Below are 23,611 nucleotides of genomic sequence, written 5' to 3'. Positions count from 1 at the left end.
ATGGAACATAGCGTTGATATACATCTAAAAGAACTTTTAATTACTATAAAATAAAAAACTCTAATAGAAGAGTTGACCCCAGAATTTAATCAGAAGCACTTTTTCTTCCTTTTTACATGATATAATCAAGAACATCTTAGGTTTAAGGAAACAATATTGCAGTCTCAAGAGGGCAGTCATTGGATTCCACAACTGAATCTGACTCACAAGAGAAAGTTGGAGCTCTTCTTGCAAGAAAGGTGTATTCTTAAGACACTATCACTTCAAGGTTGCTGGAACATCTGACTATCAAAGAACCTGAGAGTGTAGGGTGCTTGAATTGTTCCAGCAGAATCTGTCTCTCAACCTGAGATATTTCCAGAAAGAACATGTTCCACCCCCATTCTTGGGATCTCAAGAGGATGGTGCTTTGGTTTAGATGACTGTTCCCCCAAAGGTTTATAGGTTAAAGGTTTGATCCTCAGGGTGAGGTTATCAGCAGGCATCATGAATCTTTAGGAGGCAATCTTTCAGAAGGTCTTTAGGTCTCTGGGGTGTTTGCTCTTGAAGTGGATTGTGAGACTCTAATCCCTTTGCATCTCCCCTGATTCCATGCTTGTGATATAAGCAAGGTTGTTTCCCCCCACACTCCTATGATGGTGTGTCACCCTCACCAGAGGGCCAAAGCATGAGGGCACCTGATCTTGGACTGGAACCTCTAGAACTATGAGCCAAAAGAAATCTTTTGTCTTTATAAGTTAATTGTCTCAGGTATTTCATTATAGTAATGAGAAACAGACTAATATAAAGAGTTTCTCAACCATGAGGCCATCAAGAGTTGGGGCTGGGAGAACAGAGCTCCAGAGTTCCAGCCATGGAGGGATTCGGGCAGCTTATTCACCTGCCCTCTTGATAAGCAACTGCAGTTTGGGCCTGGAGGAGAACCATTACCTGTGAGCCAACTTCCATGAGAGCTGAAAATCAAGCACCCTTCTTCCAACTTCCCCCTTCCCCCTTACCTATTGGGGATAGATATTTCAACATCTCTTGGGAGGATGACCGTAAGCAGTATAGCAAATATGGGGGATTTCCTTCTATCTTCTGTTTGAAGGCATAGGTTGTTTTCACTTTTTGTTATATTTCTTTTGCTCTATTCAGTATTCTCAATTCGTTTTACAGTGTTCTATTTTTGGTTTGATTTAACAATACGTAATTGACTGGATAGCTATTGTTAAATTAAAGAGATATACCGTAGTACTTAGTACTACTATCCCAGTATCCTACTGTGAAATCCTGTACCAATTTCACAGCATTGTCTCAATTGGCTTTGTTCGGTCTTACGCTATTGCACAATTGATACTTTCAAAATTAAAAAAAATACATGTTAAGACCCATGCATGTGTAGAATCTATGAACAGTTTATGAGAACTGATCTTATGACAACTGATGAAATGAACAGATACTTTAAAGAAAAGGAGACACTAAAATACCCAGTGCTGATCCTGGAGTGTCATAATGTGAAACCCAGCAACAGTGTTATTTTTTGTTCAGAGTGATATTAGCCTGCTTGGGTTTATTGAAAGTCAACATAATTGAAGATATGGGTAACTGCATATATGTTTAAGTGTAGAGGATTGATAACCATATTTCTAAGTTTTTGTTGGATAGTTGAACAGAACTGGTTGCAGTCTCACTGTTTGAATCCCCACTTTATATGCTCTAATTTAGTATCTTGAATAACTATTTGTAAGAAGACAATCTGTAATCATCAACTAGTGATTTCTTACTGCTTATTTTTCTTTGAAAGTATGTATTATTACTACCCATTTTCTGTTTTTTAGTCTTTCTTTAAATTCAGTTTTAAAAAGAAGACACTACAGTACCCAGTGCTGATCACGGAGTGTCACGAAGTGAAATCCAGCAATACTATTATTCTTTGTTCAAAATGATTTTAACCTGCTTTAGTTTGTTTAATCTAAACATAAATGAAGATATGGATAACTACATGTATGTTTAAATGTATAGGATTGACAACCATGTTACTAAGTTTTTGTTGGACAGTTGATTAGAACTTTTTGGAGTCTCTCTGTTTGAATTCCCACTTTACATGATCCATTTTGTACCCTGAACAACTATTTGTAAAATGACAACATCTAGTGATTTCTTACTTTTTTTTCTCTGAATGTATGTACTATTTCTAAATATTTTCTGTTTTGTTTAATCTTTCTTTAAATAAAAAAATAGCAAAAGACTTGGGGCTAAGTTATTTTTTGTTGGGATAAGAGTTGATCTTATCAATTGTAGGATGTTTAGCAGTAACCCTAGCCACTACCTACTTGCTAGAAACATTTCCAAGATGTGATAGCCAAAAACTGTTGCCAGATATCTCCAAATGTCCCTTGAGACAAAATCACTCCACACCCCTCGCTAAGAAGCATTTCTCTAGAACAGTGCTTTCTCAAAACATTTGTGGTAGAGGACAGGATACTTTTACTGCTAACTCTAGGAGGCTGCTACTTTAACTGTATGTCCTTCCCAACTGGACAGAGCCCACTGACCATGCATTTGTATGCTGCAGCAGTCAGTGAAGCTTTTTAGATGGTTACTCTGAGTTTTGTATTTTTCTACACAGATCAAGTTGTGACTTGTATGCATTCAATGGGAAATGCTTTGTACTGCATTGGCCAACAGCCATGCTCCTCCAAGTGTAGTCCATGAGCCAGCAGCACTGACATCACTCGGACAGCTATGATGTGCAATCTCAGGTTCCACCCTACACCATGGAATCAGAACCTGCCTGTTGTGGCAGAAAAGCACATGACTGTACCATCTGCTCATATTTGCACAGCTCTCCAGGGTACACCAAAGTTGGAAGTAACTGTCATAGCTGGTAAAACTTTAAATGTTTACACCAGAGACCATCTCAGGGCTGCTAGAACTTCAGGCTCCACAAACATGACTCAGGAGAACTGTAGTCACTTTGAACTTCCCATTGCTCAGATTTTGGTCCAGAGACATTCTACCATGGAAAAGGTATCACCATTTTATAACCAAGGTATAAACAGGATGTAACCAGGATATGTTCCATCCCTACCCCTCCCTCTCATCATCCAATTCATATATTTTGATTGTCTGTAGCCACAACACATATGCACGCTAGGTTTTCAATTCTATTAACAAATACTAGTTTATTCAAATAAAAACAATGACTTACGTCTGACTGAGTATATGAATGGCTTTAGGAACTTCACAATATAACTCAGATCTGGCTTGTGCATTCTCCCAAGCTGTATCAGATGGTGATCAAGTGGATAACTGGCTAAGTCCTCCATGTCATCAGAACCCAGGGAAATCACAAATATGACATAGCCTTCACACTTGGCCCTCAGAAACACCTTCTTCACAAACTCCTTTGTCTCATGATTTTCTCCGGCTGAGACCACAAAGATGACTTTGTGTTTTCTTAGGCTGGGTGTTTCTGGGAAGAGATGTTCTATAGTCCAGAGAAGGGCATGACCAATGGTGGCATCTCCGGTCAGCTGCTGGAGGGAAGTCTGGATGTGGTTCTTCATTAGTACTTGGTTGTCAAAAGTTGTAAAGTTAAACTCTGTTTTTACCGTACCCTTCTTTCTTCTATCCCAAGGAGAATAGCTCAGTAAAGCAATCCTATCACCAGACTCTGAGATGAAAGGGTTTGAAGCAATGTCAAAATTATCAATTACTGAGCTCAGAAAGTTTTTCAGGGCCTTAAAATCGTCATTTGCTATATATTGAGAATTATCTAAAAGGAAGGCTACGTCCATGTATGAATCTTCAGGTAAGAAAATCTCTTCTGCACAAGTATTTGGAAAGCATTTATCTGAAAGCACAGAGAGATGCATTTTGGTTCAATGTTGGCACAAGAGACTTATGTGGAATCTATTTTAAGTGATTCAGTGGCTAATTATTAAGAATTAGCAATGTAATCAATATTTCCTCACTTGTACATCATTTAAATCTATGAAGAATTTCAATGCTCTAAAAGTTTTTATGATCACTAGCAGACAATTTGGGAAGTTGAAGAGTTAGGTAGCAAATATACCTGACATCCAAACTCATTTAGAAAGTATTTTCAATGTTTTAGAGGCTTTTAATATTAACTACCACGTTGTCTCTGGAAAGCCTCCATAGTCAGGATAGGTTTCTAAACCAATTTTCACCTCTGTGGAAACACCAAATATTAGACAGATTGAATTGATGCCATCTGGCATTTTCTAAGACTATAAAATTGAAAACCGAACCTACAGTCAAAAATTGAAGTTTCTGATAAAGCCAGATTCAGTAATCCACCCAAGGCATGAGAGCCTTCAGTACAATAAATTCTACTCATTGATCTTACCATAGCAAAGTGTACAGCGCCGCAGTCTTTCTAAATGTTCGTCTTCCCCATCTGGAGGCATTGGAATCACCTGAAACATTCCAGTGTTGTCAAACTGCATGGGAAGAGAAGTAAATGCCTTTTTGTCTATTTTTCATGATTGTGAGGAAGTGATAATGCACTCACCATAGGGATTAGATTGAGTAACTACTGTTTATCCATCTATCTATCTATCTATTTATCTGTCACACACAACACACACACACACTCTCTTTTCCTTTATAATCCAAAATTGTATGCAAAGAACAGTTATCAGTATCTGTATTTTATGATGAGAAAAATGTCATAAGATAGACAACCTGACCAGACTCAGACTTACTCACTCTCTGGAACAAGTATTAAAATGTTTCATTTCCATGCTTTCAGTTCTGGGCTGAATTTTTACATGCTTCTGATTATATTCTAGCATACCAGCTATGGCAGAAAAACCTAGAAAAGGAAGACTGAAGCCCATAGAACCTTGACCTGCTATAGTCCTGTTATGGTTTAGATCCACAGTGTGCTCCCAAACTCTCATGCATTCAGAGGTGGGCATTTAGGGAGGAATTGGATCCTGGGGCTCTAGACTCACCATGTTTGTTTTAAAGAGAGAGAAAGCAGGGGGAGATGAGAACAGATCTCATCAGAATCTGTGGATCCAAAGTTAACCAATGCTTTGGGGGAAAACATATACATCATAGGTTAAGATGAGATATAGTGAGCATATGAAAGATTCAAGAAACACCAGACCAACAGAGGAATTGACAGCACCATATTCCTGTCTCTGTGCCAGGGATTAAACCCAGAGCCTTCACGCTAGCTTACATCTCCATTTCTTTTTTAATTTTTTTATTCTGAGGCAGATTCTCACTAAGTGGAGCCGGCTGGGCTCCATGTTGGGATACTCCTGCATCAGCTTCCCAAAGTGCTATGATTATAGGCCTGTACTACCACACCTGGCCTGAATCTGAAATTGAGTTAGCTAGGTAGTAATGATATTGAAGATCAATTGTGAGAACATTCTGGACTTCTGCTGTCTTATTTTTACTATGGAGATGACAGCTCTGTGAATTTCAGAGCACTGTGAGAACAGGTGGGAACAGGTGTGTACGCAGATAAAGTTCTAGGGCCAGTGCCTGGCATGGAGCAGGAACTGAGCAGACCAGGCTGCGATGGATGTGGGCTGTTGTTATCATTAAGTACTGCATTTCATGGACACCAACAACAACACAACTGCAAAAACCACAAAAAGATCAAGAAACCACATGTTTCTTTGGCTCCCCACCACTCCCACTCCAACATACCAATATCAAAATCCTAAAAATAGAGAAAGTTCTTACCCCAAAAGCCTGATCAAGGAAATCTCTTTCATTAAAAGCAAAAACTGCTGGACTGATATCCAGGGCACTAAACTCCATGGTGGCCGTGAGAATGGATGACCTGCTGGCTGACTGACCATTGCTAAAAAACACAGCGACTCTCCTCACATTGGCTCCTGCATCCATCCGCTTGAAAACATTGCGGGCCACAAACCTCAGTGCATTACCAATGTCTCGGGCCCTCGTGGGGACTTGGTATTTTATTTGGGAAAGAAGCTGGAGGAGCTGCTTCTTGCTACGGTAATCAGATGAACGGATGAGATAGCTGGTGTCCGAGTCGTAGGAAACCACCACAACTCTTGCTCCCACAGGACAGTTATTTTCCCTGACGTTAAGGTCCTTGACAATGGAAGTAATGATTTCCCTCATTTCATTAAATCTCCATTCAGTGACACCAGAGGATTGATCCAAGGCAAAAACCAGCTCTGTCGGGTATACTGGACACTTTTCTATGAAAATGACAAGCAGAAGTGTTAATTAGATTTCATTGGATCAAAGCCTTTCGCATAGCTTTGGTTCACAAAAGGTGAAGCAAGGTCTTCATCCAGCTCCAGACGTAGCGTATTCACATACAAAAGAAGGAAACTGATCTCTTTGTAAACTTGAAGGTGTTATATATGTTGTACATTATTTGACTATACATTATGCAAACTTCAGAGCCTGCTATCAGTCTATTTATAAGGATAGTAGGGAAATTCTAGGAACTGCTCTATGTTGTAATGGGGTGGTAGTTACAGGAATCTACGTATATGTTACAACCAAGCACATGCCCAGAAAGTGACAGTTTTATTGAATGTACATTTGAAAAATTAATAAAAGGAAATTACAGTGATACAGATCAGTCAGAGCCCTGTTCCCTTGTCCTCCAGCAATGTAGGACCTGCTCTGTGAAGAGACTAAGTTGAAAACTGTGACAGGATTCAGAAAGGACCATAATGTGCAGAATCATCCTAGTTACAGTCAAAAGACTTACACATCTGCATGCAAGAAAGAGGCCCTCTTTCACATGGGCTAGAGGTTTTGTTCAAATTAGTCTGATCAAAACACGGTCATTATTTCAGCAAGAATCAATATGGTAAGAGCACTCACCTTTCCAACAAGCTGCACAAAAGAGAAAAAGAGAGAAGAGTCTGTTACATTTTTGGAATACAAACAAAAAATATCCAAAATGCAATATTTCAACAAAGCCTGTTTTACTTGACTGTAATTGAAAATGAGGTTAGAGAGTTGAAAAGGATACCTACAGAGTTCTATTAATTTGTGAACCTTCCTGCCCTTTTCCCCTTGAGCCACGGTCAGCAGACTTCAGCAGAATTTTGGTTGAAACTGAAACACTGATTGCTTGTCTTAGAAGCACAACAGCTGGGGCTCGGGTTAAATGGTGAGATGGCTGAAATGCAATTTGTTTTGTCTCTCTCCTCACCGTCTTCTGAGAATCAGTCAGCAACACAGTGCTAAAATATGGATCATGTTTTCCTCTCTGATGAATACCTTGGGAATCTCTATTTTCCTGTAGAACCACAGGAGTATTTTTAAATGAACTTTTGTCTCTGGTTAAAAATATACCTCTTCTGTTGAAGTGATCTTCACACCCAGAAAGAATAATAAAAAAAAAAAATTCCAAGGATTTCACCAAGCAAAACACATCTGGTCTCTCTGACTGATTTACTCTATAAACCTGAGATGCATCGGGGCAAGTGTTAGTAAATCTTTTAAGAAACCACAGCCCTAACAATTTCCATGTTTAATTTATTCACTTCCTAGGAAGCGAGTGAGTCATTCCATCTAATAAAAGGGTTATTAGCTTCAGTGACAAAGTGTTCTTCCGTTCTGCTGTCCTGGCACATGTTTCCCGCACAGGAGCTGTACTAACAGCTCACATCTGCATCTCCTCTGGCTCCTGACACGCTGACAGTCAGCAGGCACCACGTATACCCCACAGCATCCTGTGCATCTCAGCACTCAGCCCAGGTCTCATGCAGCTGACTGAGAACCTCAGGTGCAACTGTGAGGCCACACTCAGGGGCTAGACGAACATGTGGGTTCAGATCTATCAAAGCTAAGTTTCATTTCTTCTACTATGTTTCTTTTATTTAGATTTCCTAAAAATATTCTATTTCTGTGTTTCCCTTTAAATGATGCTTTAGCCTCTCTTTTGTTATTTCCAACCCTCTCCCTTTCTCTTTCTGTTCCCCTAGATTCCTAGATCTATTTATTCACAAAAGATGGTCCCAGCCACCAGCTCAGGACTCAGCCCTCCTCCCTGGGCAAGAGATTGCTGCAGGAGTGGAGAGCATGGAGTGTTATACCAGAGATCCAACCTCAAGGACCTCGGTGACACCATCTATAGAACCACAAAGGCCTGACACCCTATTCTGTACTGTGGAGTTCCATGCCAGTCTAACCAACAACATTGCATGCTGATAGAATCCACCCATCCTTCTTCAGTCCTCTGACTACCAGCTAATTCATTTGACTCAGTGTTGGAAAACTTTTCCCTTCAAAGCCCAAACTCTCTAATGACTGGTCTCCACCTACCTCATCCTTGGGAAATCACAATTTGATTTCACCAAGAAGACCGCCAACTCTCTGAGGAGTCTGACCACCACTCTCCCCACCAGAGTTCTACCTTTATTTTCTCCCTGTGGTCTTGGAGCCAGGCTCTCACCTCCTACCCTTGGCTGGTAGTGCTCACACCTCCCCGCCCTTTGGATCTTCTCTCCATTGACTTCCCTCTTCCCACCTTGGAAGCTGCCCATATGTTGCAGGCTTTCCCATCTCTGCAGTACTATTCTTCTATCTCTTGGCCTCACTCTTTTTACCAAGACAGCTTCCTGGGTTTGCCTCTTGACTTTCTGACTCCCTAACTTCATAGCTTTGGGAAACTCATCTTCCTTGGTTTGAAGGACCACCAACTCTTGAGTGACTTCGGCATCTAAGTAATACTAACTAATCCTAAGCACCCGCGTTTGCCCATTTAATATCGTGCCTCCTCACTTCTTTTGCACAGTTATCATATTAATAATACAAGCTGGTTTATACACCTTTTGAAGTGGTCTGCTGGTTTCCCACACACATATTTTCTCTTCCTGCATACAGTCCCGTCTTGAGCTGAGGAACTCCTATTTAACCTTTTCTTCCTCCCACTTTTGATGTGAGAGGTCACTACAGTAGGCACTCAAGATAGTCCTGTTAGAGAAGCTTCTACAACTAGTGACCTTGGCCTTGGCCTTGGCCAAGATCCATCTACATGCAGTCCTTCCCCAACCACCAATGCTCTTGCTCCATGACACATGGATACTCACAAGAATGTTTCCGCACAAACTGGATCAGGTCACATTGCTGTAAATGGAAAAAGAATGGGAGGATGGGGAGGGGAGAGGGTGTATGAATACAGTGCTCTCCCAGGAGTTGTATCTTATTTCCCAGTGAAGGGGTTGGGTTTTTTTTTATGAATAAGGAGATACATACAGAAAATACAGGCTCTCCTGCCATGCCTTTAGGACCCTAGGGAAACAAAAACAAAACAATTTGTTTGTAAGCTGAGGTCTTCAGTTATAAAATAAGAGAAACAAAGAAAACCACCTTCTTTCTTAAAAGCTCAGCTGGCAGGGCGTTGTCATTAACTCTAGTGGGTTAATTACAATACACCTCTGTCATTCACACCAAGTGAGCAAACCAAGCAATAGATCAGGTAAATTAATGTTCATCCAAGTGAACTGAATGATTTTTCTCCCTAGTATGGAAAGAAGTAAATTAATAAGAGTATTTCTTACAGACATTTGTATTAAATATACACTACTTAGAAGAAAGTATTTCTAATAAGAAAGCTTAAAATTGTAAACAGTAGACTTTCCAAAAAGCAGTCCTGAGGAGAGAGGAATTTTACTGAGAATTCAGAGGTGCAGTTATATTATGTCAGGGACTCTAAAATTATGGAGATGATAATCTCAACACATGAAACAACCATGGACTGCTGATAGCAACATGGATATGACTAAAAAGAAGTGCATCCATGTTACACGTATAAGTACCAAGAAGTTATAGAGGAAAGAAATACAACCAATTGGGTAGGTAAATCAGGGAACGCTTCTTGAAAGAAGTCAGTGGTGCTTCTCAGCAGCTTGAATGCTTGTCTTTTAAATCTTCTTGCATCCTTTTATCAGAATCAGGTAGTGGATCTCAACATATTTTCACACATGCATCCTTTTGGACAACTAATGAATGCTAATATTATCATTTTGGAAGAGTTATTATAGGGCTACACTTGTGTAATTTTATTGACAATCCCCTACACCTCTTCAGAAGTTCAGCCAGGGATATCAGATAAGAACCTCTATTCTAAGTGATCATTGGGTCACCTGTCCATCCTTCCATCCATCAATTCATCCATCTACTAAACAGTTAAATGTCATCTGTGTGGCTGATGCTAACCAGAACCCTGTGATGTCTGTGATCCTACTCACTGAAACATGTTTTTCTGATCCATATCACTAAAAGGTTACAATCTTAGCCTTTTTTTTTCAAGTTATGGCAAAAAAGGATGCATTGCCTTTTAAGCAGAATCAAGAGTGATTTCTAACTGATACAGTAAGCAGCCCACAGTTTACGGGACTGTGGAGAGTATAGTTCAAAAGAAAAAGTTTAAGAATAACTCTGAGCAAGTTCTCAAGAAAAGTCTGAGAATCAAGGGCCTGAAATAAAGATGCCACATTCCAATGCAGTCCAGTGGGTTAGAGCATAAGAGCAGAAAATTATGGGATCCCCAAATGACAGCCCAGAATCTGGCAAGAAGAAAAAGCCAGAAGACCAGCTTGCCCTAGAGATTAAATATCTACCTACATTGCAAAAGAAAGAAAAGATCATATCAAATTTCCCCTACACTAGTTGATTTTCTTTCTAATAAGGATTCAGTTGACAACAAAACAATTCACATTTTTCCTCTATAAAGTCCTAAATTCAAGAACTTTTCAAGGCATAAAACAAGATAATGAGCTTATCCTCTCCTTACACAATGCTATCTGTGCCCCCTCCAAAAAACATAGGTCTTGATGACATTTGGTTATCCCTGGGCTGTGCTTGTGGAGGGGAGACAGACATATCACAAAATCATTTCAATCTCATGAGACACTAACAAGAGGTAAGGATATTTTGTAGGAGAGATGCTTACTCTGCTTGAGAATACTTCCAGAGGTTACATTTCTTTCATAATAGAATCAGAATGGAAAGTTGTGGCTAGATCCCTGATCTCTCTAGAGACAAAATTCTGGAGATCAGATGGCAACATAATGCTTTGGCAATCTGCCTCACACAATGGAACTCTTCCAGGACAACTCTGTGGAGCTTATGCAATCCCATTCCTTCATCAAAGGCTTTGGTAATAAATCATAAGAAGACCAAACACTAGCACTGCAATTTGTAGTTCGTAGATTATTTGTATTGGATAACCTACCCCTCATAGCTACCTCTTAAGATGATTAGGACAATACATGTCACACTCAGTTTAGAAACAGAGATCCAACGGCTGCCCCAAGGATAAAAGCTAGGAAGAAGCAGAATCTGAACTTCTGACTTTAAATTCCACACAGTTCCCATGAAACCAGCATGCACATTATGTAATTCCCAGGAATTTACTCACTCTCCGCCCAGGAGGACCTTGAGATCCACGACCGCCCCTTTCACCTTTCAAGCCTATAGTGCGCTGCATGCAGATAGGAACATACATTAGTTTCAATAATATCTATCAATGAATATTATCAAAAAATAAGTAAAAAATAAATTTTTAAAAGATTATTTCAATTTTGATGAGACTATAATTTTTTAAAATTTGTTTTTAATTGACAGCAACTATTAATTCAACTCAGGTAAATTGCTTACCTGTAGTATAAGCCATCTCTAAACTATCCACTTCCCTCCTAACCCTTTCATTACATGACATGTTGGCTCTGGCACTGGCAGTGTATTTAGATCCAAATTAGTCATAAACTGGGATTGGTACTAATATGAAAAGCAAATATACTAGAGTCCACAAGATTTAATTAAAAAATCTCTCATCTGTAAATCATAAAATAAGCAAAATGAGTCCTCACATATATAATAGTACACAAATGGGCTGTGTCAGTTCTGTATTTCAAAGTGAGGGCTGTAGATGCTAGGGAAAGCTGTGGGAAATGTCTGTCGAATTGTATCTCTTTTACAGGAATTGTATCTCTTTTACAGGAAGGATGACCACTGATATTGCAGTCAAACTTTAGAATGAAAGGGTGCTTGATTCTGCATTTGGAACTTAAATAAGCGTAGAATTCTGTTCTGTGCTTTGCTAATTAGAAGATTTCAACATTTTTCCTTAAAATGAATGTCTCCTATGACTTTCTTATGGACAGTGGAATCACAGAAAGCCTTCCTGGATACAGAGGGACACGTTCAACTCCATTTCCACTCACAGGGAATTACACATGCCTTACACTTGGGAGACATGGATACATCCAAAACATCTGGGCATCAATTTGTAAACCTTTAAAATAGCTCAGATTTATGAAACGATAGATTTTTAGAGCTGAAGGTGACCTTAGATGTCACTAAATTCAATTCTTATGTTACAGAAATACGGACCCTAAAAAAAAGGTGTGTTAACAGTCATATAGCTAGCTAGTGGCATTTTGGATGTCCTTGAAGATGGATCAATAATTCACTTTCATTATTACAACATGAAAGCCAGAGTCAGCAGAAGGAACATTTATTATGCCTGTAATTACAGACCACTTACAGTCAGCCCCCTAAATCCTTTGGGTCCAATCTCCCCAGGAATTCCAGGATTACCAGCTTCACCCTGAAGATTTCAAATGTTAAAATGTATGCTATAAAAGATAAGAAATTTTTTCTGAAACAAACCTGAGTTGACGTAATTATATTTTATATTAAAGAAAGCCAATAGAACATTAAATGACATCTTGCCCTGTCACCTGGAACTAAATCATTGGTACACTTACTCTCTAAACTGTTTATGACATTTTAATAAAGCAAAGATTTACACATTAATATCAATTCAGTGACTGCTCATTTACTAAAAACATCCAAAGAAAATGTTTAAAAACCAAGAAAAACATGGAGTGTTGACTAGTAGAATGCTAAATACTGAATTACTTCCGAAATTCATGAATCACTTCTGAAAAAGCTGAAGATAAAAAAATTTACTCTAACTCTGGTGGGAAACTAATTTTGACAATTATTTATCAATATACTTATTTTACATTTATCGGTAAATTGAAATACACTAAGTTTCTGTATTTATCAGTAAATTAGAAATTGACCCTCTATTATCAGAATTCTTATCCTGCCTAATGGTTTGCATATTGCACCTTCTTGTTCCTTTTTCTGTCTAAAGAAAGAATCTCTATTGCTACTTCATCAGTTGAAACATGCCTAGAAGTTTTCAAAACTTTGGCTATTCTCCTATAGCTGATTAGATTAATGAAGCATTCTATTTTTTAACTCATATTTTGCATGTTTATTTGAGCACCAACTGTGTGGAAGACACCATTCTAGACACTTTTTTTGAAAAGGAAATTTTAAGAAGAATCCCAGTGTATACAGATACACTGTGAGCCACTTTAGTGGAAATAGAAGGTGTGTCCAGTTCGACAGCATGGAAATGGATTTCAGTCTGGCAGGAATGAGCCATCGTGGAAGATGTTCAATCAAGAACACAGCATGCTGAATCTCTGCTTTGGGAAAATCTGGTAATAGTAGTCTTTGGGATTGACTGGAGGAGGGGTAAAATAGAATTGGAAGACCAATGAGAAACTTTTTGTAGTCTTTCAGGTAAGAAGAAATTAATCACAATAATACAGAACAAAAAGCAACTAAGAAAAAAACAATAGACCAAGTGGAGAGGGCATTTAAAGGTAGGAAGGACATCGTGGTGTGGGACAGCAGGCAGTGAAAGACAGGACAATATTTTCCAATCTGAAAATTCACAGGAGTGTGTGTCCCCTGCTCATGAAGCCCAGAAAGAAACTGTCCTGATCCCTTCCCATCCCTTTCCTACTCTATTCAGAGCCTCAGGATGTTTGCAGTTCTTCAGATAGAAGTTAAGATCATGGTAAAGAAAAAAGAAGTTCATGTGTACAATACCTTCTGCCCCATATCTCCAGGGAATCCTCTTGGACCCTATAATTTTCATAAGATTACATAGATTAATCAACATGCTGTGTCATTATGATGATATTATTTAGGTTTGATTTACAATTTTAAAAAAGGTTTCCATATTTACCTTTACTCCTTTATGTCCCATATGACCATAGCCTGGGGTGCCATAATCTCCCTGTAAACATATCAATTAATTTCAACTTCTTAAAAGTGAAAATGTATTGTAATCTATACAAAGGAAGTGTTGGTATCGGGAGAGAAAAGCTATTGAATTCCAAGTGTAGAGGACCTACTCAGGGACCTTGAACTATGGACATGGGTGTTACTGCATGATATGTCCCCTGCCATGCTAGACAGTACACAGAGGACCTTTTGTATTTGTAGTGAAAGATTTCTCCTAGGTTCAGAAAATGAAGAGTTTATTCAGATCAGTGTACACTGTAAAGAAACACAGCAGGCAAGTTTCCAAAAGAAGAATTTGGTTATTAGAGTGAAAGATTGGGGTTTTTACAAGGGTTTAAGGACTCTAGGCAGTGAATCTATCTCAGGAACAGTTTTTCTGGTCACCTGGTTCCTGTTAGGTTTTGGGAACATCTGTACTGCATCTCAAGTTCAGATCTCGAAGAAGCCCCTTCAGTTTAGATTAGGAGATCTACACACATGGGAGGAATGTATGGCTCTTGTGTGTATTTTATCTTATATTTATGTTTTTAGTCAGTGTTAGCACAGTGCCTCGGGACTGTCCTGTATGCGATGGGCATGATTGGGTTAGCAGAGAAATTACGCTGCTACAAGTTTCAACCCTTTATCACCAGATGCCATGGTCCTTCAGTGAGATCCACTCTGGAGCAATGGTGGGGAGCAGAGAGGAATGCCATCCAAAACTTGGAGAATCAGTGGTAGTTTCTTTCCTAGAAAAGTAGGAGCTGGTCCAAAGAATATGATAAGGAGACCCCTAAAGATGAACTATAGCCAATAAATATATGGGAGGAAATGTTCTTCCTCATAAGTAGCCCCCCATAAAAAGTGGAATTTGGAACAATAAGGAGATACCACTGTGTCAAGGGGAAAGCTTTAATACCCATTATTGGTATCCTCAACATAGAAAAGAAATAAGTTCCAAAACAGGCATTCTCCTGCATAACAAAGGAATCCATATGTTGTTTGAATTTTCTTAAGGGCACAATCAAAATCCAGCTTCATTAAACATATACATGTTTTTTGACTTAGCCATGAAATTTCTTTATTATCAGGCTGAGGATGCAGCTCAGTGGTAGAGCACTTTCCTACCATCAATAAGGCTATAGATTTAATCCTCAGCATGGAAAAAATAATTATAGTTTTGTCCAAAATTTTAGTTGGCTAGAAGAATGTTCATTTCTGTGCTACTTATAACAGTGAAAAACTGAAAGCAAATTAAATCTCCAATGATAAGACTCTGGTCCAGTACTAAGGCATTCAGTACTATATTTTGAAACTATTAAAAGTGACTTTGAGGGGGAAATGTAAGTGGAAAAACACTCCTGATACAATGCTAAGAGGGAAAATGAGCTAAGTCTCTCTCTCTTTCTCTCTCTCTATCAGATGTTAGTGATAAATACCTTGAAATGGTGCAACTAGGAATATTTTTTCTTTTTATCTTCCTTTTCTACTTTTTATACTTGGTAAATTTTAGTCCTATTTTTCTGCTCTTGTTTCTCCTTCCTCTCTCTCTCTCTCTCTCCCTCTCTCTCTCTCTCTCCTTTCTTCCTTCCTTTTTTGAGTACTCATGTTTTAAATTAGATTACAAACAGGTAGGTACTGTTTAGATGGTGAGGTAGTTGCAAGCCTTTAACTACATTTTGTGGGTAGAAGCTGCACTGAGGGAACCCTGGAACCCTCTACGTAGGCCCTGTCTGTGAGTGCCGTGGCAGGTAAGCAGCTCACTCTTGTGCCTTTCTAAGTCCCTGGCTCTGTGGAGTTATTTATCAGCTTCTCCTCTTTTCTCTCCCTGGATGCCTTTTATCTTTTTTTAAAAACTACATTATATTGTTATTAACTATAGGAACCATGATGTACACTAGAGCTCTTGAAATATTTCCTCTTCTCTGAAGTTTCACACCCCTTCCCAGCCTCTGGTGGCCGTGACTGCTCTCTGAACTTGACCTGTGGACATTTCATTTGTAAATGAGATTATGTGGCCCAGTGTTAGTCATCTTGTTCCTGGCTTCTTTCATTCATTTAATGTCCTACAAGTTCATTTATTGTCACAGACAACAGGATTGCCCTCTTCTTAAGGCAGAGTGTATCGCACTTTCCCCCTCCATTTTGTGGGGGCAGCTGAGCCATAGCTGCGCTGGAGGTCAGTGAACTCCCTGGGACTAGAGCAAGCCCAGTCCAGCAGATGTCTGGCCATGGCGCTCCTCCCTGTGAACCACAGCTCAGAGAGCTCTGAGAATGTTTCACTTTCAGTGTGCTCAGATAAACACTGAGACCTTGTCATACTTTCGACTTTGTTGCATGCTTTCCCACTCTTTACTGTGTATAAATAAAGATGCAGGCCATACTGGGCTGTTGCTGCCTCTCCATCAGAGAGCTCAGGACCCACCTGCTCCCAGCTGTCCTTTTGGTATATGTCTAGTTTTTTCTTAATTTCCTGTCCCCTCCCCACCTCAGGACTGCACTGGCTACATGGTTCACGGCACATTTCTCCATTGCTGTACACGTAGGTGGGTTTTCTGTCTTGGCTCTTGTTAATAATGCCTACACTTGGTACATTTTCTACAGTATTTATAATAGTGCCTATGATAAATATATTTTTAAAAGGAACGGAATATCTGCCTCTCTATTGGCCATTTTAAGGGTGAAGATTGTGGTACAGTCAGAGCTACTAGGACAAAATGTACCCTGAAAAAGCAGCACCCCATTTCCTGGTCCTACTCAAAATTTTCAAGAAAGGAAGAGAAATAGGCAGTTTTGTTTTTCGGCCAACAGAACTGAACTGGCTATTCAAATACTGAAATTCCTGCTCTAATCCATCCGTCCTCATCTCTGCCTCAGCCATTTAATCTTTCTTTCTTTAGCAGACCAGCTGCAGAGTAAGAGCTTAGAGGATAAGAGAAACGCCCTCACCTCTTCCCATTTGCTGAAAAATCCTCCATGCCTTAGTTGCTTGGATTGATGGTGTCAGACTCCTTCTTACCTCAGAGCTGAGTACTCAGAGTGAGGGAAGGGAAGGGTACCCGACCTCATACCTGCTTTCCGCGCTGTCCAGGTGGCCCCACTGGCCCAGGGACTCCAGGAACTCCAGGTTCCCCCTGATAAATGAAGTAAGAAGAGCTTCAGACTGATAAAATCAAACCTGGTTCTCACAGCAGGAAGTCTGTCCACTAGGTGGAGAAACGAAAGGTTCTCAGGGAGCGCTCAGCACCTCAATAGGGGGCACTATGTAAGGCACACATAATGAACCTCCCCAAGGAGAGAGTAAGAGAGCATGGCCCAGGGCTGAACTCAAGTACTGCTTTCCCAGTGCTATAAAAGGATCAACAGAGAAGGCAAAGAGTAGAAATCCCACTCCATGGAAAGTTGATTCATCTGCTAATGTATGTGACCAACCAAAAAATGCTTATTTTTTATAGACAGCTAAGTTAGAGAGAAATTATGTGTAGTCTTCAAGGCAGTCAGCACAAAATAATACAAACATCGGAATTGTGGCTGAAGGTGAATCTGAAGACAGATAGCCACGCCTGTAAGAAAACACCAATTTGAGATTAGACTGTGATTAGCACCACCTGGCCCGTGGGCTCAGACAAGCATCAGATGCACAGATGGGTGACCAGAATATCTAGACCTATACTCCCCTCCCTTTCCAAGAATTCTTTTGATCTTTCCATGTATCCTTGCTACATGACTCAATTTCTCTATTTGATCAATATTAGCTAAGCAACCATAATAGTAACTAGAGGTTGATTGTAGTTTTGCTCACATTGTGATTTTGCTGTGTGAATTACCCCTGATAAAGGGCAACGATGGCTAAACCACACACATCCCCTCTCCTAAATACAGGAACTGTTCTTCTCCTTATTCCCAATAAAACTCCCCTAACTTCTCCCTTTGGTTTGTAATTTCATTCCTCAACGTGAGACCATTTGGCACATTTGACATCTAACAGGCTGGGAGTTTTATTTGTCCTATATCATTTTCATGAAAAATAAACTATTGAACATGATAAATGTGGTCCTGCCCTCATAAGCACAGCCTAGTTTAGAAAAACAAACAACCATGTAGGAAGTTGTGTGTGATAAAGCTTGCAGTGCTATGGAAGCAAAGGCAGGGGACAGGGTCAGAATCGGATCTGTGAGACTGGAGAGACATTTCAAACCCGACAGAAAGGGCAAAGTCCTTTAGTATTAAAAGCACAATTTGTGTTTTCTTCTGAAATAGAGTTTTATGGTTTATAGTCCAGTTCCTTGCGTATTTAGAGGCAGGGCTTTTGGAAGGCTCTTAAATCATGGGGACATTATCTTCATCAGTGCATTAATCCATTGATAAGCTCATACCTGAGTATGCTGTTGGAATGTAGGGTCTGGCTGGGGACAGACCACTGGGGGCAAAGCCCAGAAGGCTGTGTTCTTGCCACTGGCTCTTTCTTCTTTCTCTCTCCACTTCCGGCCACCATGGGGTGAGCAGCTTTCTTCCATGCTTCTCATCTACCATGCTATTCCTACCTGACAGCAACTTAACCGTGGACAGAGCTCACTGAACCGAAAGCCAAATAAACCTATTTTCCAAGTATTTGGTCTGTGCGATAAGAAAATGACTAATACATGCAGGTTTTGCTAAAAATCATGACTCTTCTCTTGGGCCTATAAATGCTCAATAAGTAACCAAAAATAGAACAAAACTTGATCTTCATTTTGAAAAATTCTGGGTCTAATCCTTCTGAGTTCTACAGATAGGCAGACTATTCATTTAGGGAATGCTTGTCTAAAAGCTTGGCAAAAGGGGATTTATTAGCCCTAAATTTATCCCCACCCCACTGCATTGCCCTTCAAGTCTGAGAACACTAGGACTAGAAATTTATAGGGACATTCAGTTACACCCAGAGGTCTACACAAAGTGTCACCTTGGATTCCTGCAGAGCAGTAGCATCTATCTCGTGAGAACTGAACTGTCCCTCAGGTCAGGAGGCTTTCTCCCAAGCTCGGGACTGAAATAATGATTGACTGAACCCTAGCCCACCATGGAACCCCATAAAATGGATCTTGTTTCTTCATTAATTGGCCAGTCTTATCCTCTTCATCAGAGTGTAGGCCCTCCAGCGACCCAAGGAGGAGTTATTTCCCTATTTTTCCTTTACTTCCTTTTCTGTAGGGCCCAGCTTGGTATCTGTCAGCTCCTAAGGCTGAAGGCTTTTCCTATTTTCTCTCACTTTTTATTTAGAACTTTTGCCTATAAAGTCATACTATTGCTTTAGTTTTCATTTCTGTCGTTGCTAAAGCAAGGGTCCAAGCCAGCCAGTGACAGAGGAAAGGAACAGGGAAGTTGAGGCCCAAAGAGTGCTGTTGTGTGAGCCAGGGGAAGGTGAATTGCTCCAGGTGGAGGGAGACAATGGCAGAGGCGAGGCAAGCTTGGGGGCCAGGGGTCGGGGGGACAAGCTGAGAAACAGAATTAAGCAGTACAGACAGCAATGGGCCTGGAAGCTATACCTCCACCCCTTCAGCTTTATGGATATATAACTGACTAAAATTGTGTGTGTTTTACACGTTTCCACTGGTTTATACCACCAGGTGGCCTGTTCCACCAGTTAAGACTATCTCAAGTCACCTATTTGGACAGTCATGCATGTACAGCACTGGACAGTATTACCAGTGATTTAGACCCACTCGGCAGAAAGACAGATGACTTACAGCCCCCAAATGAACTTGTTAAATTATGCAATATGATACATACACATCTTGTGACATAATTACCAAGTTAGTTAACATACCTATTGCTTCAATTTAACATTCTTTAGTGTGTGCACTTTATGGGAAGAAAGTTTATGACCTGCTCTCTTAGCAAAATTTAAAGTGTGTAATAACATATGAACTATAGTCACCATGCCATCTAGATTAGCTTGCCAGAACGTATTGATCTTACTACTAGCTTATGGTTTGAAGACTTTCCCAAGGGCCAAGGTGGAAAGAAAACCCGTCTACGTAGGTTGGAGGGCTCAGTGTAAAAGGAAAACTTAGACCCTCTTCCCAGAGATTATGAGTTTCAAGATTTGGCAGCACAGAATTGAACCAAGCAGAGGCCTCTCACAGCAAGACCCCTGTAACTGTCCAGACCCCAGGATCTCAAAATCTGGGCCTTAAAGGAGTTTAAGAGGGCAGTCAGACTCTGATGGGACCAACAGTTTGCTCCCTGACAATATCCAACAGAGCCACCTCAGACATGGTGGGCTGAGTTGGACAGATAGCTGCGCACACAAGACAAGTTGGAGCTCCTTCATTTCCTGCCCTACGCAATTCAGCTACCAAGCACATCTATGAATTTAGTAATCGAGCAATGGTAAAGATGTGTCAGCATAATTGCATGATGAGTGAGATCACCACTGCTCCTAGGAAAACGGGGGTAACTTACTCTCTGGAAAGGTAAGCAGAAATTATTTATTCAGTGAAAGAAAGAATGCTGCTCATGGTGTGTCGATGGTGCTTGGATTCATTCATATGAGGAATTAGCATGAAATCAGGAGAAGACACAGGTACTTACAATCTCAGTATTTTAAAACAACATTTACCTTTCTCCCCAAAGGTCCAGGTCTTCCGATGCTTCCTTTAGGTCCCATTATCCCATAAGAACCCTGAAAAACAAAAAAGGGATTGATGAAAAAATTAATCCTGCCAGCCAGTGTGGTGGCCACATTTATGATGCCGTCACTCTTGGAGGCTGAGGCAAAAGGATTGCAAGTTCAAGGTCAGCCTGAGAAACTTAGCAACCTAGTGAGATCCTGTTTCAAACCCAAATATTAAAAAAGGGTTGGGGATGTAGCTCTGTGTGAAAGTCCTGAGTTCCATACCCAGTACCATTAATTAACTAATTAATTAGTGAAAGTGCCACAGCAATTCTTAGAAAATCCACTGGAAATATTTCACTTTTCTTCATCTCTTTCCCAATAGCCTCTTGCTGCCTCCTAAGGAAAGAGCTACAGCCACTCGGAGGAGTGAGTTCCCTGGCTGAGTCTGGTGACTCCAGCTCAAGCTCTAGCTAAAAGACCACGGGCTTGCACCTGTCGGACCCTCGCTCATCCACATGGGGCCGTCCTGCCGCTGTTACCGAATGTGGGGAACTTGCTACAGTGCGCTGATTCTATTAGAACCAAGCATTCTGCTGCTGCCAGCTTGCACATGGCACCACCGACACATCCGTGTGGCTATGCAGGTTACAGTGTAGTCTCTCAATGTAAAAATGGGTGAAAGAGTCCTGCATGCACTCGTGAGGAGGATCCCTGAGCAAACCCAGGCATCCTCTGCCCTCTGAAGTGAGCAAAGCACTGAATAGATTCAGAACATGTTTCACACAAATCCCTCGCCATCCCAACCCCCACTACTCACTCAGGAAACAGATTCAGATGATGAACTCAAAAGATAGACTTAGGAATCAAAAAGGGTTGGGTAGCAACGGGTCTGTGGGCAGTCAGTCTCATGTGTCTGTGACCAAGAGAGATAGATACGGGTGCAAGGCACACATAATTTTTACAAGTTACAAAGAGAGTGATGTCCCAAGTGGTTGTGATTCAACACACATGTTTTCTTCTAAACATTCTTTAAGCTGATGAAGTGAGTTTGTGCCTTTAGAGTAAAATCCCAGTGGTGGAGAAAAGGGAGAATTTCAGCTAGGTAAGGGACAGTGGACTAAGCTAAAGATCTGACCCATAGTAATGCAGAAAAGAATTCTTTCTGTGTCAATAACCTCAAATAAACTGTAGTTGAATGTGTTTTGCAGTAAGGAGAAAGTAACGGTTGAGAATCATTGAACCTAATGTCACTCTGTCACTCACCTGAGGTCCTTTCTGCCCCTGGCTGCCTTGCTCTCCTTTCCTGCCAGGATTTCCATTCAGCCCCTTAAGTGGTAATGAAAAGAATAAAAGGCAATGATGTCAAAGGACTTCCTTTCTTGGTTAGTGCTTCTGAGCCCCCCACGCCCAGAGGAAATGCCATGATCCAGCCCTGCACAGTTTTCCAACCCTGAAGTTCACCTGCGTTAGCTGAGTAACTGAGGGCGGAGCACACCCAGGGTACAGACCTTACTAAGGCATCCCATGTCTGGGCACAAGACCCTTATCCTTCCCCTACAAAAAGAAGTAAAAATGGACCAAAGAAGCTTTGATTCAAGGCCCATGTACCCAAAGGAGCCTGGAGTGTCTGAGGTAACTGTTACTTCACTTCTGCCCACCAAAGCCTGTGAACAGACCTGGGTTGTTTCTATCATTACTCAATTGACAAAGCATGGGACTTTATGGCTTTATTCAGGACCTCAGAACCATTCAAGAGAATCTCAAATTCCAGTGTAGTACTAATAATCTGGAACATTCTAGAAGAAAAATGAGTTTCCAGGAAGTCTTAGAATAGGTGCATCTACACAGACCCCTTCGGGCAAGTCCAGGCTTCAAGGGAGCTTCATATAGTGTGGGCTCTGTATAGTTACTAAATATCTATGTGCAATAAAACCATTGTCTGGGGGTGACCACATCTTTGCTCTGGCATGGAAGAGAGCAGGAGAGTTGCTCTAACTTCTGGTCCCTTATCATTGATGATAAGACCATGAAAAAAATGCAAATGACCTATAAATCTCTATAAATAGCATTACAAAGACGATGTTCCCTGTGATTTTAGCATTAGGTACACTAAATAATAGTTTCTGGCTCTTGACTGACTTTCCTTGTGGGAGTCTATGTACAGGACCTCAGTTATAGAAAACCAGTTTGCTGGTGCTAATATTAATTACTGATATAATATGATGATATGAATCATTCAGTGTTCCTGACATTCAGATACAATACCAGGTGATCAGAAGAGCACACCTTTCCTCTAGAAAGGCATATTAGTGAGCTGTAAGTGTTGACATGGTTTGATGGAACAAAATCATACCCCACCCCATTATGAGAAATGTAAAATATGCTAGGAAGAGGTGCAGATTAAGAGCCTTTCCATTCCTGATTTTTATTCAAGGCTATTTGCCTTCCCATCAGAATAATTTCACATTATTTCCAGTATTTAGGGAATAATTCAACATACCTGTGGGCCTTGTAATCCTTCAGCTCCCTGTGCACCTTGAGGTCCAGGATCTCCTGGCTCCCCCTGAGGAATAAGAGTTTTAGTGTTAAGGTTTTCACCATAGTTTCCACAAAGCTCTTCTCTTTCTAGTACTTCCAGAGGACCTACGTAGTGCTTTGCCAGGCTCATGGCTCAATCCCTAATTGGTCTAGGATTTTACTCTTCCAGACTATCTAAATATAAATCCAAGGAACAGATACAAAGATTTTTCTTACTCTCATAAAAACTTCACTCTCTTGCACACTGATTCCTCACACTGAGGAAAGTCAAATGCAAGGCACAGATTCTTCAATAGTGAGTCTGTGAAGGAGATCTGCCTTAGATGAGATTTCCCCATCCCATTTCTGCAAGCTGAACTGATGGTGACTTTATTCCCCTCCAATCAGTGGGGTCACACTCGGTGATGGACA

The 23,611-nt window shown here is 40.5% G+C and overlaps 1 protein-coding gene across 1 annotated transcript in view; it reads right to left on the bottom strand.

Annotated features, from left to right (window-relative positions):
- Col6a5 (collagen type VI alpha 5 chain) overlaps positions 1-23,611 on the bottom strand; it is a 124,593-nt gene that overhangs the window by 28,093 nt on the left and 72,889 nt on the right. Inside the window, exons 22-35 of the mRNA XM_063248977.1 lie at positions 23,163-23,225; positions 21,926-21,988; positions 20,666-20,728; positions 17,136-17,198; positions 14,027-14,077; positions 13,888-13,923; positions 12,521-12,583; positions 11,393-11,455; positions 9,226-9,261; positions 9,060-9,096; positions 6,844-6,855; positions 5,716-6,203; positions 4,358-4,451; positions 3,194-3,838 (exon numbers count right to left, since the gene is read on the bottom strand). Of these exons, the coding sequence (XP_063105047.1) occupies positions 3,194-3,838; positions 4,358-4,451; positions 5,716-6,203; positions 6,844-6,855; positions 9,060-9,096; positions 9,226-9,261; positions 11,393-11,455; positions 12,521-12,583; positions 13,888-13,923; positions 14,027-14,077; positions 17,136-17,198; positions 20,666-20,728; positions 21,926-21,988; positions 23,163-23,225 (1,777 nt within the window). The remainder of the gene's footprint in view (positions 1-3,193; positions 3,839-4,357; positions 4,452-5,715; positions 6,204-6,843; positions 6,856-9,059; positions 9,097-9,225; positions 9,262-11,392; positions 11,456-12,520; positions 12,584-13,887; positions 13,924-14,026; positions 14,078-17,135; positions 17,199-20,665; positions 20,729-21,925; positions 21,989-23,162; positions 23,226-23,611) is intronic.

The sequence above is a fragment of the Cavia porcellus genome, unplaced genomic scaffold, assembly GCF_034190915.1.
Source record: "Cavia porcellus strain 051 isolate PalLab524CR breed Dunkin Hartley unplaced genomic scaffold, mCavPor4.1 scaffold_5, whole genome shotgun sequence".
Lineage (NCBI taxonomy): Eukaryota > Metazoa > Chordata > Mammalia > Rodentia > Caviidae > Cavia > Cavia porcellus.
Note: the sequence above shows the minus strand (reverse complement) of the source record. Positions and strands in the feature narration are given on the sequence as shown.